The sequence below is a fragment of the Aplidium turbinatum genome, chromosome 9, assembly GCF_918807975.1.
Source record: "Aplidium turbinatum chromosome 9, kaAplTurb1.1, whole genome shotgun sequence".
NCBI classification, from domain to species: domain Eukaryota; kingdom Metazoa; phylum Chordata; class Ascidiacea; order Aplousobranchia; family Polyclinidae; genus Aplidium; species Aplidium turbinatum.
The window spans coordinates 18,501,442-18,519,241 of record NC_137480.1 but is presented as its reverse complement, the minus strand read 5'-3'; the positions used below and the strand labels follow the sequence as shown (position 1 = coordinate 18,519,241).

Genomic DNA, 17,800 nt, shown 5'->3' with positions numbered 1-17,800 from the left:
TAGCCGCACATATTAAACTATAAATTTTAAGTTATCCTGCTGCGGTTAATTTTTTGAAAAGGTGGAGAAACACTTAAGAAAAAGGGAAAATTTTAGTATTGATTGTAATAGTGATCCAAATTTCTTGACTTCAAAATAAATGATAGCTTCTACGAGAACCAGACTTCGCTGAATAAGATACAGATGATTGGCCTTTGTAGTTGCAATGGTATTCGTCTATCTGTAATGAGGGTTATGTTAGGCAAGGTAACAAACATGTAACTCAGTTATTCAAACGTTGTTTTCTGCAGACTGAACAGATACCACATATTAATTACCAACTGTCCACCCCTGTCACAGATATACCAAACGAAAGTAATGCTTCAGATCTGGGCTGAACATGGCTTATTTGAGAAACATTGCCTACATTCAGGAGTAATTTAAGTTGATTTTATTTTCGCAAATAGGACTAATATAGAATGGACAGTAGACACTCTGTCCCAGTTCAGTCTTGAACAAATTCTCACACGAAAGCTGAACATTACCTCTGAAGAGTAAGATTAAAAACCTAATCATTGCAGCCAAACATAAACGCTCAACTTCTGCCCACTAACCTTTTTCAGAAATGTACGTGTGAAATAGGCATGAAATATTAATACAAACCAATGGATCAAGCTTAAAACACCAGCGCTGCGGTAAAAAAGGAGCTAGTCGAGCGACGTTTTGATAAGACTGCAAGTTATTTTTATGAAGACTAGTTTAAAGCAGGAGGATTGTCTCTTTGCAGACAAACGTAGGTTAATTTTTAAGCAGTTTAAATAAAAACAAGCGCTCAATAATATTTCACAATATTACAAAACGATTTTCGCACTTGGCCAATAGCAAGCTGAAACAGTTTGTTTCATAGAATGATTTGTTTGGCACTTCAGTAGTTATTTTTATTTTTTACTTGAGTGCTGTAAGAAAAGCGGCTGCAGAAAATTGTATTTCGTTTCAAGCGACGGTTCTGTGAGGTGTTGACATTTAAATGCAAGTTTGCCGACAGAACAAAGTAGATAAATGCAACTGTTTCTGAAATACAGCCTGGCCACGGACTTCTAAATAGTAGCATCTGGACTGGAAACGCAGTGACCAACAAAAGGCCAAACAGTTGGTACAACAGTTGACCAACAGTGGGCCAACAGCCAACTGATGGTCCACTGTTGGCCAACTGTTGTACCAACTGTTTGGCCTTTTGTTGGTCACTGCGTTTCCAGTCCAGATGCTACTATTTAGAAGTCCATGGCCCGGCCAATGAATTGAGATTCTGTTATCACGGTAGCCACTTTAAACAGATCAATTCCCAATAAATGCAATGACACCGCCAATCAATCAGGACATGCTTTGAGTGGCTGCCGTCATTGTGACCCTTCTAGCGCTTAACCAGAGAGTAAGTTCTTGCTTTGAACTTTGTTTGACATTTCCAGAAGAAAAAATAGTTGTAGCAGGTGTGGGAATCGAACCAACGTCATCGAAATGCCTACTCCTCCAACCCTAACCCTCTACGCCAAGCTGCCGATAGCGAAACATTCACTTAATTTGCTTTCTATCAGGGATGTTTGCGTTTTTTCTGTGTTTTACCTGTAACTCCTGATTGGTCGAAATGTTCTCATTTCGGTACTTCTGATTGGCTTGGTGTTTAATTGCTTTTACATAACTTTTTATGTTTAAGTGTCCACCCCACAGCACAGATGTGTAACTGTATGCTTTAACTTGATTCACACTTGTACATCAACGGTTGCATCAAATGGGCTACGATGAAAATGGGAAAAGTTTAGCTTGGTTGCTTAACGAGAGATTTTGCAAGGGGGCAAACATGTGTAATATTGAATGAGTGCCAATCACAGTTTATTGCAAAGTATAATTGAACAAGATTTAATCTATTTAGAAGAATTTTATTCAAAAAAGGATCAGCGTATTGTAGCTCAGGAAGGTGCAACTAGCACACTACATTGATTGGTTACGTCATGCTGCATAATTACACGACGACGATTACAGTTATGATGAGGGCAGCCAGATAATCAAGCAAATGTAGTCAACATCAGTCTATCTAATAAAATCTGCATTACTTTACAGATTTTAGACTATGCCCGTACATTCGAAAGTACATTTCGCACGTGCCCAGCGGCGTTGACAAGGAATCCAGGATATATTTTTGGTCCCGGGCCGGGATGAATTTAAGGCCAGTAATCTTAATAAGGGGCCGGGAACATGAAGAAACCACATTGTATTTGTTAGATGTAGTGCATTTTTTTAGAAGTGTGTTAATGTGGAGCCCGAGAGTGTGATTGGTGCTGGACCCTAAGTATCCTTTCAACACATGCGCCACATGTTAAACGCTTCGCGTGAGCTGCTTTGTTAATCCTGGACCCATAACAGGCTAATTGCAATTTCTTACAATTGTTAGCCTACTTAAGACTAATGTAGAGTTTTCAAAAGAAAAGCGTCATGTAGGCTTAAATAAACAAGCCGAGCTGTCGTGATCGTGAGTAGGCTGTGTTGCACAACTCTTTTCTATAATCAAACAGAAAGTGAACTTTTTCATTGTTTTCTCAGATCACATTCTTTGCTGATACAAGTTTCATGTAAATTGGTCTGTTTAGAAAATATTTTCCGGCCCAATGGCTGGAATGTCAGATGTGAAACGTGATTGAACGTCGTGATTGTGATCATGATCATACGAAGAAAGTTTCATTAGGCTTTGTTTCTTATCATTTCATAAAGTTTAGTATAAGCCCGAAGAGGACAACTTTAGCAAAACGAGGAAGAAAGACCTTCACGTTACAACATGGATATCTGCGGCATAGAAGATATTATGGCAAACAATGTCCTTGTACAAGCCAAGAACGACACAGCTGTATGTAAAAAGTGGAGGAAAAATTTTAAGTTACCTGGTGAGTAATTATGTCACCAGCTTTAATTTTTAATTTGATTTCAAGGTAAAAGTAGTTTACAGACCAACCTACATTTAATTTTATTCAAACTGAGATTATTGTTTACTAAAGTTGATATTGTTTTGAAAATTATTGCAAAAAATGTCAATAACTGATAGAGTTGCTGCATTGTAAAATAAAATGGCTCATCAATGATTTGAGGCCTGTATCGAGTTTTACTCTATCGTATACGACATTTTGGGGGTTACACAATTTCCTATCTGCCTGGTATAAGGTTTTATGCAATATGATAAAACTGAAGTTACTCTATCTAGTCCAGTGGTTCTTAAGCTTTTTTCTATCAAGCCCCCCTTCAATGATGGTTATGTGCCTTGCGCCCCCCCTAGATTTTAAATAAGTATTATACCAAAAAAATTGTATTTTTGTCTGTTTATTGTACACATCAGTGAGATACTTGACACTGCTTCTTAGCGACTAGATTTTTAATGCGAGGTTTAACTCCAGAGAGTAAACAACGTAAGTCTCCTTCAACTCTCAGCCTGTTTCTGTACTTGGTCTTGATAGCAACGAGAGCAGAAAATGCAGCCTCACAAAGATACGTGGATCCAAACATTGTTAGAATTCGAAGAGCCCGAGTTGCGATAAGAGGGTAAACAGGAAGGTAATTGGCCCAGAACGTTTCAAGTTTCAGTTCTTTGAAGTCTTCTTTAGCTGTGGAGTTGAACTTCATCTCAAGAAACTCCTCTTGTCCTTCTTCGAAAATATCAATTACTTCGCATTAAAACGGTTTCTGATGAACTTCCAGGTTTCACGCTTCTCATCCAGATCTGGAAAGTATTGGATGAACTCCGCTTTCAATTCATTAAGATGGGTTTCTATTTGTTTCTTCAACTCAAAGTCACCATCTTTGAGAGCAGAATCCAAGTTACTGAAGCTCGCTGGATTTCCTTGTTCAGTTCGACTTTTCCAGAGGTCGAGTTTGGCTATAAAAGTTCGAATGATGTCATGATGCTTAATGATGTTGATGTTTTTCCCTTGAAGCTTGAGGTTGAGAGTATTCAATGCTTCGAAGATGTCCACGAGGTACGCTAGTGCTACTTGAAAACCTTCAGGCTGAAACGTGGCAAAAAAAATTGAAATTGTTGTAGAGCTCGCACCCCCCTGACAGATGCTTCACGCCTCCCTGGGGGGGCGCACTCCCCCGGTTAAGAACCACTGATCTAGCCCTTACTAAGCTATACTTGCTGAATTAAATTGAAATTGTAAAAACTAGAAATTGTAAGGTCACCACAGCTTCAACTTTTTTATGTTTTAAGTCAAGCTTAAGTGATCCTGTGCCAAGCCTGATATGCTTGTGGTTGTGTATGATAGTGCCGTGCCTTCTTTTAGCTCAACGCTTTTCACCTTTTTGTTGGTTCTACGATAAAGGTAAAACCGGTTAAGCTTTTTCATAATAACATAGCAATTCTTAAAAATCCATTTCAATGAAACAGTTGCTAATAGATAGGCTATAGCCTACTCATTATCCATATAAACATTCAACTGATTTTTTTTTATCTACAGACCCTTCAGTTTGCCAAGAAACAATTAAAAAAATCAACCAAGAGATCAAACAGATAACACCAGACTCGTTGCAATCAAGTAAAAAAATGACAGAACACTTTGAATTCATCCAGTTATGCGAAAAACAACCAATCGGGAAAGAAATGTTTGGACAATTTTGTAAGTCTTCCGAAGCACCTATCAAGAACACGTATTCTCTGTGGCAAGCCATTTGTGACTTTGAGGCAGGTTTGAAGCATTTCTTGATAAACTCTACAATTTCATTTAGGCCTGTAAGAATGTGTAGGATCAGAAAATGTATTAGGGCTGCGGAGTCCAGAGCACATCTTTCTGCAAAATGTAGCAAATGAAAAGTCAAATTGAGATGAATGAAAGTAGTTCCGAATGAGCCGACCTTACGGTTGATCGTACCCTATATCCCTGGTTGATTTTATTGAACATAGGCTGCAAGTGAGCACTTTTTCAAGATTTTTTTTTGTGATCAGTGATTAATTTGACTCTCACAAATCGTTATAGTCTGCTGTTGTGCGTTCTTGCGCTTTTGTGTTCAGTCAACATCTCAACAAAGAACTCATTTAACCCTTTGACTGTCACGGGCTCTTTAGAGAGCCCAAGCCCTAAAAAATACACACTGTTTGCAATCATCATAAATCTGTCTTACGTTTTTAGAAAGAGAAAGACTTGTAGTTTCTAAAAGTTGAAAAAAATCACTAAGTTTGTATTTTCTGCAATTTTCGATCATTTACAGAGAATTTTTATTTTTTGTGCAAAGTGAAGTTTATTTGGTTCTTTCTTTGCATAATGCATAAACAACGCTGTGACAACGTTTGTCTGCAAAGCTTGGTACTTGCCTGACATCTAGCGATGAAATTAATCGCAGTTTAAAGTTTTTTCTTTAGATATCTAAAACGGAAAAGAAGATAATTAAAAAAACGCAAAATGTTAGTAGTTTGTCAGACATTTTAGTCATTTAAGGCATTTCCAAGAAAAAAATACACAAAATTGGTAAACATATTTCAAAAGACTGTTGAAAATGTAACGACTTTCATGTTTTGATTTTTTTCTGGCAGTTACAGTTCTCAAAATAACTTACAGCAGTGGCGCCGGCAGGGGGGGGGGCAGGCGGGGCAGCTGCCCCCCCAATGTTTTGGGCATCATCTTTTTAATTTTTTTTTTATTAATACATATTAATATTTTTTTTTAATATTTGAATCCCAACATCAAGTAAGTCAACTCAAGTTGCAAGAAGGGGGGGGGTGGGGGGTAAAAGCACTCTCTTTAAAAAAAAGTATGGAAAACCTTGATGACTAAATTGTACAGTAGATAAAAAGATTTTCTACTGAAGCAAAGATATAGACTTTTTAAAGTTTTAACTAATGTCACATTGATGCAGAAAAATAACAACCTGTTAAATTTTTGATACCTTACACTCCCATTTTTTTTTTACACTCACACTCACACTCCCATTTAAATTTTTGATACCTCACTCCCAAAAAAAAAAAAACACTTCCATGACTTCTTCCGCGCGCATTTTGGCATTGGTTGCTTGCGGTGATTCTTTCACTTAAACAAAACGTTTTGTTTCAGCAGTTTTGAGTTGTTCGATTCTTAAAGTTGTAAAGGAGACTCAATTTCTCCAATATTTATCATTTATGTTTCTTCTTTAATCTCAGCAGAGTATAAAACTTGTAAAAGTTTTTCATCCATACGACGTCATGAATGAAATTATATCCTAAATCGGCGTAATGACGTGACATCATCTAAACATTTTACCGAATAATAAATTAACAAATTCGATCGTCAAAAGTGGTTTGGTGGTGGTAAATATTACGTAATGAAAAAAATGTGATAAGGTTGGAAGACATGACGTCATGTATTTTCAATACAAATTGAAGTTTAAAATTTATTCTTTTGGTCATAGTCGTAATCCACCTTCAAAGCGGTACAACAAAGAACAGTTTTCGATAAGGGGGGCATCAAGAATAAGTCGACATGACTTTTAACCCTTAGAAGGTTGGGCTCCTGGAGTCTTGCTCAGTTTGGGGGAGGGGGGCTGTCGATTCTTCTTATGCTTTAGGAGTGATATCTCTGTTATTTTGGCACGGTTTCAAAATTTGGGATTCACTTTGTAAAAGTATTCACCCTGAGCAAATCCGAAAATTAAAACTATGTGAATTTTAGAACTGCTCATATACGTTGAAATGTAGAGGTCACTTATGAGTGTAATTTGTAGCGTGAGTTTACACATTATTTTTTTGGTAGAGTAATGAATAACGTGCATTGTAACGTTGTGATTAATTTTTTTTGCATTATTTTACATACAGCCAATGCCCTTCACGCTGTGAAACAGTTAGGATTAACGAGACATGGGCCAAATTAATTACTTTCATCCAGCTGGTGGGAAAATGTTTCACAATAGAATATGAAATATTTCAGAGGATGTGCTGAGAAATGCCTTATATCTTTCAATTTATAACCTTTATTCGCTCAAAATTTCAGCTCAATAGAGGTGAATAAAAGTTAGGAAAAGTCAAGAAATCTCGTAGTCGCAGCCTCAGTGGTTTTAGAGATACTGTTCCAGACAATGGTTCACCTAATCAAACGTCATATAAAAAACCGTTCAAGTCTACTGAATATTACGACATGGAAGTTGCTAGAAAATGTGCCAAAATTGCACCATCGTTCATAAGACTTGTGTCAAACCTGTTTGGACCTGTTTGGGCCTGTTTCAGTTTGAAACCTGTTTAAACAGGAAATATTACATCAGCTTTAAACACCTGTTTGAATGACTTCATAATTGTCTTTCATTATTGCGTCACAGTACTGCATATGTGAGTTTGAGATATTGCTATCTATTCTGGTCATTCGTAAAATGATTGTTTGAAAGTTGGCCGCACATTTAACTGTTGGCTTAGTGCTTGCTAACTGGACAAAAGTTCCGTCTTTTATCCAAGTAATCTGTATCGTAGTGACAGTTTTTAGAGGTGTACGGCGTTGCATCTCGATTTTGATAGCCGCGGGCTAATTTTACAGGAATACACTTATTGAATAGACGTTTCAAGGAGTGTTTCTTTTTCGGTCTATACATACAGACGAACGGATTCGGGAATCTTATGTTACAATTTTCCCACGAAGAGATTATGGTTTACCGCTGTGACCAGATACAACTGTTGATACAAAAAAGTTGAATTGACAGCCCCCCCAACCTTCAAAGGGTTTGCATTGAGTCAACAGATCTATGCCTTAAGGTTTACGTCAGTTCCGGAGATCAGTAAAATATAAGGTTGTCATCTTCGGTGCAACAAAACCATTGATTGATTGGTTTAGTGAGGATTCGTAGTCCCATTGCTTTCATTTTGAGTGATCATACTGATTTTCAATTTATTCCTACAAGACGTTACGTAATGAAAAAATTTATAACTAAGGTTGGAAGACATTACGTCATGTCTTTTCAATTCAAAATGAAGTTTAAAATTTATTCTTTTGTTCATAGTCGTAATCCTCCTTCAAAGCGGTATTACAAAGAACAATTTTCGATAAGGGGAGCATCAAGAATATGTCGACATGACTTTTAAGGTTTACGTCAGCTCCGGAGATCAGTAAAATATAAGGTTCTCATTATCGTGATTGTAAGCCGCGGGAAATTTTTTCTCTAAAAAACAGATTCCCGGGAAGCTAAACATTTTTTCCAGCCCTGGTAGAAAACAAGAGAAATTAAATAATGTACCACTGTCTTGCACCAGTGGCGTAGCCAAGGGAGGGGGGATCGGGGGTTTCAACCTTTCAAATTGAATTTACGGATGTTAATACATTGTTTGCAAGAAAAGCTTCAGCCTATGATGTAATTTCTCGTCAAACTGTGCAAGGATGCAAGCCATCTGCAACTGCTGAAATCGCTTGTTCGATCTAGATTACCATCTAAACAGCTATTCGTTATACAAAACTTGAATATATCAGAAATAGCCTAAAGTAACTTCATTGTCTCAAAGCTTTTTGTTTGACACTCATCAAGATGTATGACCTCTATGACATTACATTTTCTAAACTTTGGGTTGACTTCAGAGCATAAAAGTTAGCGTCTTACCGGAATAAGATCGCTTTTTGAATCAACCAAGGAGAAAATTGATAAATAATAAAACTGTAATAACTCGCAAAAAAAGCAATCAACCTATGTCTCTAAGACAAAGTTTGCCTAATTTTAAACGAAACTGCATTAAAAGAGCGAGTTTTGCCAATACCAAACATTCAAATATCTCAGTCTGGAATTAGCAACAAGAAAACATAGAAAAGACTTAGCTTTAGCTTTATTTCCGAAAAATGCCGAAGAAAACATGATCTTATCCTTTTGCTATGCCACCGGACAGCACCATTTTACAGAAATATTCATATCCACAATTTTGTTGAAAATGCTCTCAGAATGCACCAAACTGAAAGTAATTTTTCAAAATTTTTTGGGGAGGCCCCCCAGACCCCCCGCCACTAAGTGTCGCCTTCGGCAAACACGCCATCGGGCTTCGCCCGCCGGCTGTCAACACCCCCCCCTTTCAAAATTTTTGACTACGCTACTGCCTTGCACTGTCAATATTTTGCCCTCCCATTGTTGAAGGTCTGGCGGCGCCACTGACTTACAGCAGTCCAAAATCAAAGCTTTGCTCAAGCTGAGTTCTGAAAAATGCATAAAATAAGCGTGGCAGTTGGTGTTGTATTCATCAAGATTTTGTAAAAATCACCACAGATTTGTCCTGATAAAGAACGTCTGGAAGCCTCCAATATGATTGTTAACAGCTATCTTGCTCCGAAAGCGCCGTATGAAACACATAACATATCCGAAAACCTCAAAGAAGCGTGCACGACTCTTGTGTCAAAAGAATTGCCTCCAACCCTTGAAGAAACTCAGGAAATAATGAAATCTGCAAAAGCAATAGTTTCGCCAGGTAGACTTCTTTACTATAATAATGGTATAATATTTCTTTACGTTTTTCATCAACAAGTTTTTTTCAACTAACATAGGCTACGTTTATCAATGTTGTAATATGTTTGCAAATGTAGGCAATTAATTAATAATTAATTAGAACTTATTTTTGTTGCCTTACTCCAAAACATACACAGGTATTATCACTTGGGATATCAATTGATGTCTTTCTAATTATTCTGTCAAGTTTTTGGCCTGATTTGAGTGAATTTTATACCTTTGCTAATACATCAACTCAGCACTTATTTGAACAGCTACCGCACTAGGAGAAGGCATCAATATAATTTGCTTCCCACTGTAGGTGACGGGCTTCTATAACTCTTAAGCTTGTATTGACTGGGCGGTATCTCCCTTCACTACGTGATTTCGTATTTGTAACCTGCCGTATGTAAACGAACAAAAACGTACGGTACAGAAAATCTAAAAGATAATAATTGAAGACCTGAGTTAAAAGACCAGTTAAGTCACAAAATATAACTTTTGAGAAAAACCAAGTTAATTTTTTTCAAAGTAATTTAATTTTTTATTTCTATGCAAACACCAGGGTGTGTTACAGCGATTTTATATCGTTTTTAAATCTAATTTTGCACGAGAACATGCATTGATCGTCATATGACATAGCTTATTTTGGTGATGATCAATTTCCACAAAAGTTGACTGAAGTAGTTTTTAACCTCAGGTTTTCAATTGTGCATTAAATACAGTAGTTATTGTTACTCTTTTGTATTTATGTGACGCCTGACTTCTATTTCTGTCAGACAAATCAGCTCTGAAAAGCGACAAGGATCACTTATCGGTATCAGCCATCGCAAATTGCCATCAACCAGATGTCATCCTCACACATTTATCCGACGAAAAACGCAGGTTCAGTGTTGTATTTTTGTCTTTCTGAAGAAGTCATAAAGTCAGAAGGCTACTTTATTATCATAGTGTTAAATTACGTTTACATTAAACTACAGTAAGTAATTTGATTGTAAATGTTTAGGCCTAACCCTAATTAGTTTACGTATACGCCTTAACAAATGAAGACAGTATTAGTTGCATGACTTGTATATTTTGTGATTTGTTTCTCGGCTTCGATCTTGTGTCATGGAATAACTTGACTCCATGTTGAAATATTTATTCCTGAACACGAAAATCAAAGCAACATTAAAAATTTAAACGTGTCACTTTTCACAGGCCTAGTTAAAATAGTTTCTCAAACTTGCAACAGAAAAGCAAACCTAACTCCAACAAATCTGTAACTACTGTATTGTAAAAGTAAAGCCTCTATTCTAGTATCTGTAGTAGAAGGGTTACTGCACGCTGCTGCAGCTTATTTATAAGGCAAACGCCAGTTTTGTCCGAAATTCACACAAGTCTGATTTTATCTTGTGAATTAATACGGCTTCTATTTTAGGTTTCATTTTATCAAGATGCTTTTTGATTACTGCAAGAACGAGATTTATCAATTCTTTGTTGACGAAGTCTTCCAAGTTTATAAAAAAAGCAAACATTTTGAAACCTTTGTTCGCTGGAAGTGGAAAGAAAAAGAGCCAGTCACCGAAGACGACTTTTTCCAACTTAGATTGCTTGGAAAAGGTGGCTTTGGAGAAGTTTATGCTTATCAGGTGACATAAGTCTACCAATTGTCTACAAAAGTGTGATGGGTATTTTTATGTCATTATTTTTCATCTCACGAAAGGTAGTCTAATCTTATGTTGGTTAAATTTTCAAAAATTCCATTGCTAAATATAAAAATTATTATTTATGGAAGTTGTGCAACTTTCAGAGCCTACTTTTGACCAGCTTCATTAGCTCATGGATAGGGTTGCCATTTGTTAAAATTTATTGATGCTGCATTTAGGAATATTCACATAACGCTTACTAAAACATAACTTCTACTCAGCCTACTCTTTCTTCGACAGCTATACTGTAAGTAGGCCTAGATAGCCTATAGTTAGTTTTGTAAAAAGTGTATTTATCTTGTTGGAGTGCTATGCTTCGAAACTAATTTATTTCACACATCGTTTCCGTAATTTTAAAAATATTGCTGTTTCACGCCTTTTCACAATTTTACAGTAATGTGTTTGAGTCAATCATATGGACAGAAATTGTTGCTTTGAGGTTTCAGACACTTTTTAAACTTATTTTTGTTTTCAGGTGAAAACATCCGGGAAACTTTATGCATGCAAAAAAACTTGTAAGAAAAAAATGAAGCAAAAACATGCAGAAAAAGTAGTGATATCGGAAAAGCAAACTCTTGAAATGGTCAATAGGTATAAACGAAATGCTTTTTCATTTATCACTTGAACGTATTATTGAAGTGTTACATGAGCAACCATAGCTTATGCTGTTGGCTTATTTATCAAATGCAATGTAATTTGCACATGTTTTAAATTTTGGTGAATTTGAATTGCATCACAATAGATTCTAAATCTTTTCTTTTTATTTTCTCTTCAGTCCATTTGTCGTTAGTCTTGCATATGCATACGAAAACAAAACTCAACTTAACCTTGTGATGACGTTGATGGGATCGGGAGACTTGAAGTTCCATATTTATGAAACCAGTGAGTGTCTAAAAGGCAACGTTTGTGTTTCCTTGCTTCTCGGCAGCCGATGGTAACAAGGGTTTCAGTTTGTGTTTACCATTTTAGGCTAATCACATGGAGACAACATCACAGTTTTTGTCATTTTTGTACGTGAATTGTAGCAAAACTTAGCCTATAGAAACTTGGGCACAATTTTTTTTCACGTTTATGTTGAACAGACAAATCCTTTGTTTATGAAAACTGTAAAATTGTTATCATATGAAAACTTTAACAATGTAGCTTCAAATCAAGTTTGTGGCAAACCAATACCTAAAAGAAGCTTGTGCACTGTGCAAAACTCAGTTTTCTATAATTCTTAAATTTCAGTAGCCTATGTAGCTTATTTCACATGCCGGTACTTTAAATATTCTTTCGTTTAGAGGACAAAAAGCGTGGACTTTCGCCTGAACAAACTAAGTTCTATACAGCTCAGATCACTCTGGGTATGGATCATTTGCATAAGGAAGATATCCTGTACAGGTTCGCGCTGTTCGTCATTATTCACCACTATCAACAAACTTTCATTTGGTGTTACGTTGGATCGACGTAATGTTAATCCGATTATAGGCTATTGCTCAGTTTAACTTTTTTTATCCGTGGCAGCGAAACTTTGGAATATGCTTTTTCAGAGATCTTAAACCTGAAAATGTTTTATTGGACGACAAAGGAAACGTGCGTATAGCCGACCTCGGGTTGGTTTGTTTCCTCAAAGGTTCTGAGAAGACCTCGGGCAAGTAACGAAGTTATTAATTTTCTTGTACTGTATATAACTATTGCCATTTTTAAGTAAAATAAAAACTGAGTGGTTTCTGTTAATTTAGTTGCAGTCGCATGAATCCGCATCGACAAGAATCAAACTATTTTTGAACGTTTTCAGCTTAACTGAAATCCTCATCAAGAATCTGAAACGTTACCGATTCTGCTCTTTCTTGCATAACGCAGTGAGAACAAATCGGGTAATAATGCGATAACATCGTAAACCTGATATAAAATATAAAATGAGATCTGTCGCTTAAAGACCTTAGCTATTGTAGTAAAACAATAACATTATTATTACATTGTAATACAGTAGCTGCGAAGCGTTGCATGCTGTGTACTATGTAGTGTGAGCGTATCGTGTATTTATTGTTCTATTATAGAGTAAGTTTACGAACAGTTTATAAATCCTAACAAAACTTAACTACAGATATTAGATGCGTTTTATTACGTGTGGTTTCTGGTATGTTACACTGTAGCTTTGCAAAACTTCAACTTGATTTTTATCAAAACTTCTTTTGTGACTTTGGTACTTGTTAAACTTAATTCTTCATTTTGTCATTCAGGAAAAGCTGGAACTGTAGGTTACATGGCTCCAGAGATGTTAAAAAACGAGAAATATGCCTTTGGCGTCGATTGGTTTGCACTGGGCTGCACAATCTACGAAATGATTGAAGGGAAAGGTCCGTTTATCATGAAAGGAGCGGTGAGCTTGCTGCTGTTGTATTTGTAATTGCCATTTAATTTGCATGAAAAACACTGGTCAAAATTCTGTGGAAATTCTTGAATTCAAGTATTGTTCTTCTTGATCGGCTGCATAGCCAAATTAATACTGAAGGCTGTGGTTTGGCGTTCGAAAGGCCTCCGGATTGACACCGCTCAAGAGCATGTGGTTGTGTCTTTGGCAAGACACTCAAAGGCCAGTGATGTACGCGCATACAAAAAATATTGACGCCGTCAGCGTAAACGCAAACGTTCGAAAAACCATACGCTGTTTGCGTCAACGTAACTTGTAAAAAAAGTTGGCGGCGTCAGCGTTAGCGCATACTCTAGCGTAAACTCATTTTGTTTGCTAGGTGCCAAACATTCACACGGTATAAACCACTCGAAACAAACAAGTTTTATTTTGAATTTCCACGAAGAAACACAAGCATCTGAAAGTGTTCATCTGACATTTTGTTATGTTTTGGTTCCAATATGTCTTTGCCCATTGAAAACATTCTTTCAACTGCAGCGCTGGAAGGTATTGGCGTGTTGTAGCGAAAAAAATACATTAAAAAGTATGCGTTGACGCTATGCGCTAAAAAACCGCGAAAACTTTACGGCGTAGCCTCAAGTGACAACTATCCAAAAAAATGTAGCCGTAAGCGTTAGCGTAAACAAAAAGTCTACGCCGTAGAATTTGCGGCGTATACGTACATCTCTGTCAAAGGCACACCGTCGATTGTGGAGTGGGACCTCTTTGACTGCAGCCTTAGATTTATCTCATGATCGTGAGAAACAGTACGCTGCTCTGGAGAGAAATGCCTCCGGCCCTTATGGTCTGTGAACAGAACTTCTTGATGTCGCTTCAACAACAAAAGAACACATTGCATTTCAAGTCAATAAACTGGTTACCGTCAGCCCATGTCATTCAATAATTTATTTTTGGTTTCAGAACAAACGGAAGGTTTGCGCTGAATCTACGATAAATAAAACAATCCAAGAGCAGCACACATACAAACGGAATCATCAACCTGAAGTTGTGGATCTTATTGACCGATTGCTGGTGAAGAACGTGAACAATAGATTAGCTGGAGAAGAGCGGTAAGCGCATACTTTGCGAAATAATTACAATTGACCTTGTAAGCACAATCATCGATTTAGGGAACAAACGGTAGCGTAGAAATGGCAAACTGCCTTCCTTGGAAAGCATTAGAAGAAAACTCGAGAACATTATTTTTATAGTTTGCGCCAAAAAACGAAAGTTAAATTCAAGGTGCTCTTTTAGCTGAATTTACCCTCTGGCACAAACCTAAAGCTAACGAATTGGGAACTGGCAAAGATACGTAGTTAAGCCATAGCACATACAAATGACTTGATGCTGAACTGTCGTAAAAAGTCTCAGTTGTACCAAAAATGTGAAAAAAAAGCTTTTTGTAAGCAACTTGGCTCAAGATATTTACTCGCACTTTACTGGTGTTTTTCTTTATTACTGATCCATAAAACTGTAATGATTGTTTTGAAGTTGAATTTGATTGCAGCTCAGCAGAACCAATCAAGCGTCACCCTTACTTTGCTGATATGAATTGGGAAAGATTAGAGGCTGGCCTAATAGAAGTTCCTTTCACACCAAATCCAAATCAAGTTTATGCAAAAGATGTTTCCGAAATCAGGTCGATAGTTATCGTATTTTGCGGTACCGCTTGTTTTAAGGCAAACTGTAAATACAAGTGTAACAGACAAGTGTCCTTACGTACCATATGTTGCAGGGCCTACTTTCTTTCTTGCTTTATTTTGTTGTCAAGCTCTATAAGCGAAACACTTTTAAGATAAAACCACTGATAAAGGGAGGATCGACACTGCTTATGTGTAGTGTACGGTACTAAAATCTTTGCTTTTTAACTTTTTCCTAGTATTTTTTTGTTTTCTATTTTATGAAATGCTTATATGAAGTAATGGACAAGTAGAACGGGAATAATTTTACAGTTTTAACATGTAACCAACAGTCTGTTTTTTGTCAATTTTTCAAATGCAAGTTCTAAGTTTTGTTGAAAACTGTAAACTTTGTTACTACAATTAAATTTGGAAAAAAAATATTGGATTAAGATATTAACTTAAATGATATATGATGTCTTTCCAGACTGGGCAGCGAAGTAAAAGGGGTTGAACTTACCGAAGCTGACAAAGAATTTCATAAACAATTTTCTTCAGGAAGGTAACACAGCGAAAGGCTTAGTCATTTTTACGTATATTCCACGTTTGCTTCCGTCGAAATCAGCTAAGTATACATTTAAAATCATAAGATTGTTTTAATATTCATTACAGGATGGTAGCCAGAAGCTTTATGAACTCTACCGCCTCCTCTCCTCATATAACGCCTGTGACGCCATTACAATTAAATCAATCACATTCACAACACAATAAATTCTAAATTGATTAAATTATATGAATGAGATAAGCTACTAATGTTTTTTTCATCTTCGTCAAACCTTCAAGGCAACTAAGTAACGGTATCTCTCATACAGCATCTCAATCACTCAAAATTGTACTGAGGAGTTCTAATGGACGAAAACCGGTTACAAAGCAATTAATTTTTTTCTAAATGCCTTATGAGCATGGCGATCTATACTACTGGCCTTCCCAACGTGGCAACAGCCAAATAATGTGGGGGCCTATTAAGTTTTAACTAGCAGGTATTAGGCGCACAAAAAAGCGTCTTTGCATGAATTATTGCTAACAAACAAATGCTTCTGGATTAGAAAACAAATTTTTTAACATACTGAGTGTTTTGAAAGTTGGGCCACTCTTGATTTCGTGTACCTTGATTCTGTTGATATCTTGATTCTCATGGTATTCTTAACATGTAGCTATTGTCTTACTTTCTTGCCACTTATTTAATAATATTACATTTTAATTACTTTTTGGCACTGTATTTACAATTTTTAGGCTGAAAAACATTATTTGACCAATGAAAATTGCTGATTATATGTTGTAACACTTATCTCAATTGGTAAATTGAATTTTCATATAGGCCCCCACATTATTTGGCTGTTGTCACGTTGGGAAGGCCAGTAGTATAGATCGCCATGCTTATGAGAGATACCGCTATTTAGTTGCCTTGAAGGATTGACAAAGATAAAAAAAAACTTTAGCATCTACCTTTCATTTTAATGATAATACAGTAACTGACCTTAGAGTGATCGCCCATTTTGAGGAAGTGCATCAGTTCTTAATGTCAGTGTTTTCTACATTTTATGGTTTAATTATAGTGACGTCACACACTTCTTAAAAGGAGAGTTAAAGTTTACCTTCCCCTTCTAGCTATGCCATCTAATCCTATTTAAGCTTAAAAGAAAAAATTGTTGTTTGCAATTGTGAAAAATTGCTTGAAACATTTTATTTAGATCTAGTGAGAGCTCTCATCACAAAGCTTGTAAATATCGTTTGTATTTTTGTTCTGTACAGTCACGTACAGTTTGCTTCTATATCAACAGAGTTCCCATACCGTGGCAGCAAGAAATAATGGAAACTGGACTATTTGAAGAAATTATGAATAGAAAAGAAGGTGATAACAGTGCTTCTGGTTCCAGTAAAAAATCATCCAAGTCAAGTGTGTGCACCATACTTTAAACCAAGAAAGACCATAAGCGCCCAGTGTGAAATCTCGTTATTGGCTATATTGATTGCTGAAATCTTTATCCTCAGATTGAGGAAGTTTCTTTGAGAGCTTGATCCTGGCAGTTTCGCATACTTGTAAAAGCTTTCAACCACGATGCAGGCCCGGTCACCGAGGTTGACAGATTGAAGTTTTTACTTGCTGCAGTGATGTTGTCTATGAGCTACTCCATTCACTAGGTGTCACAGAATGGAGAGCAGTCATTGAATAAATTACTCAAACGTACACTCCGCGAGTCGAACCAGCAGCGGTTGATTTAGCAGTTTCTTCGTGAACAAAGTTAAGCGCTCAACCAACTGATCTATTGATGATAATTGCTTGAGTATAGGAAGGTATTTGGCCACTATATTCCCAACTCTACTGTACTTGAGGGATTGCATATCTTTCTTCCAACAACATGCATGCGACTTCGACATTTTTACATTGATTCAACGTCTGCAGACGTTAAATCAATGTAAAAATGACGGATTTTGCTGTCTGGACAGTTGATTGTTCAGTTAATCAAATCTGACATGTATCGAAAGAATAGAAACGTTTGAACGTAGAGTGATGCGCTCCTCCCACTTTTTTTCGTTAATTTGTGCCAAATTTCTTCGTACTGTTCTATTTTGACTTACTTTCAAACTACCTCAACTATTGAGCAACTTTT

The 17,800-nt window shown here is 36.6% G+C and overlaps 1 protein-coding gene across 1 annotated transcript; it reads left to right on the top strand.

Moving 5' to 3' along the window:
- Positions 1-2,806: 2,806 nt before the first annotated feature.
- On the top strand, positions 2,807-17,105 carry LOC145776753 (rhodopsin kinase GRK7-like). Its single transcript, XM_082587979.1, has 14 exons — positions 2,807-2,912; positions 3,718-3,995; positions 9,211-9,409; positions 10,206-10,311; positions 10,847-11,057; positions 11,590-11,705; positions 11,890-11,996; positions 12,398-12,497; positions 12,647-12,747; positions 13,340-13,479; positions 14,431-14,579; positions 15,017-15,148; positions 15,616-15,690; positions 16,970-17,105. The coding sequence occupies exons 1-14, from the start codon at positions 2,807-2,809 to the stop codon at positions 17,103-17,105; spliced, it is 1,956 nt and encodes a 651-aa protein (XP_082444105.1).
- Positions 17,106-17,800: the final 695 nt, after the last annotated feature.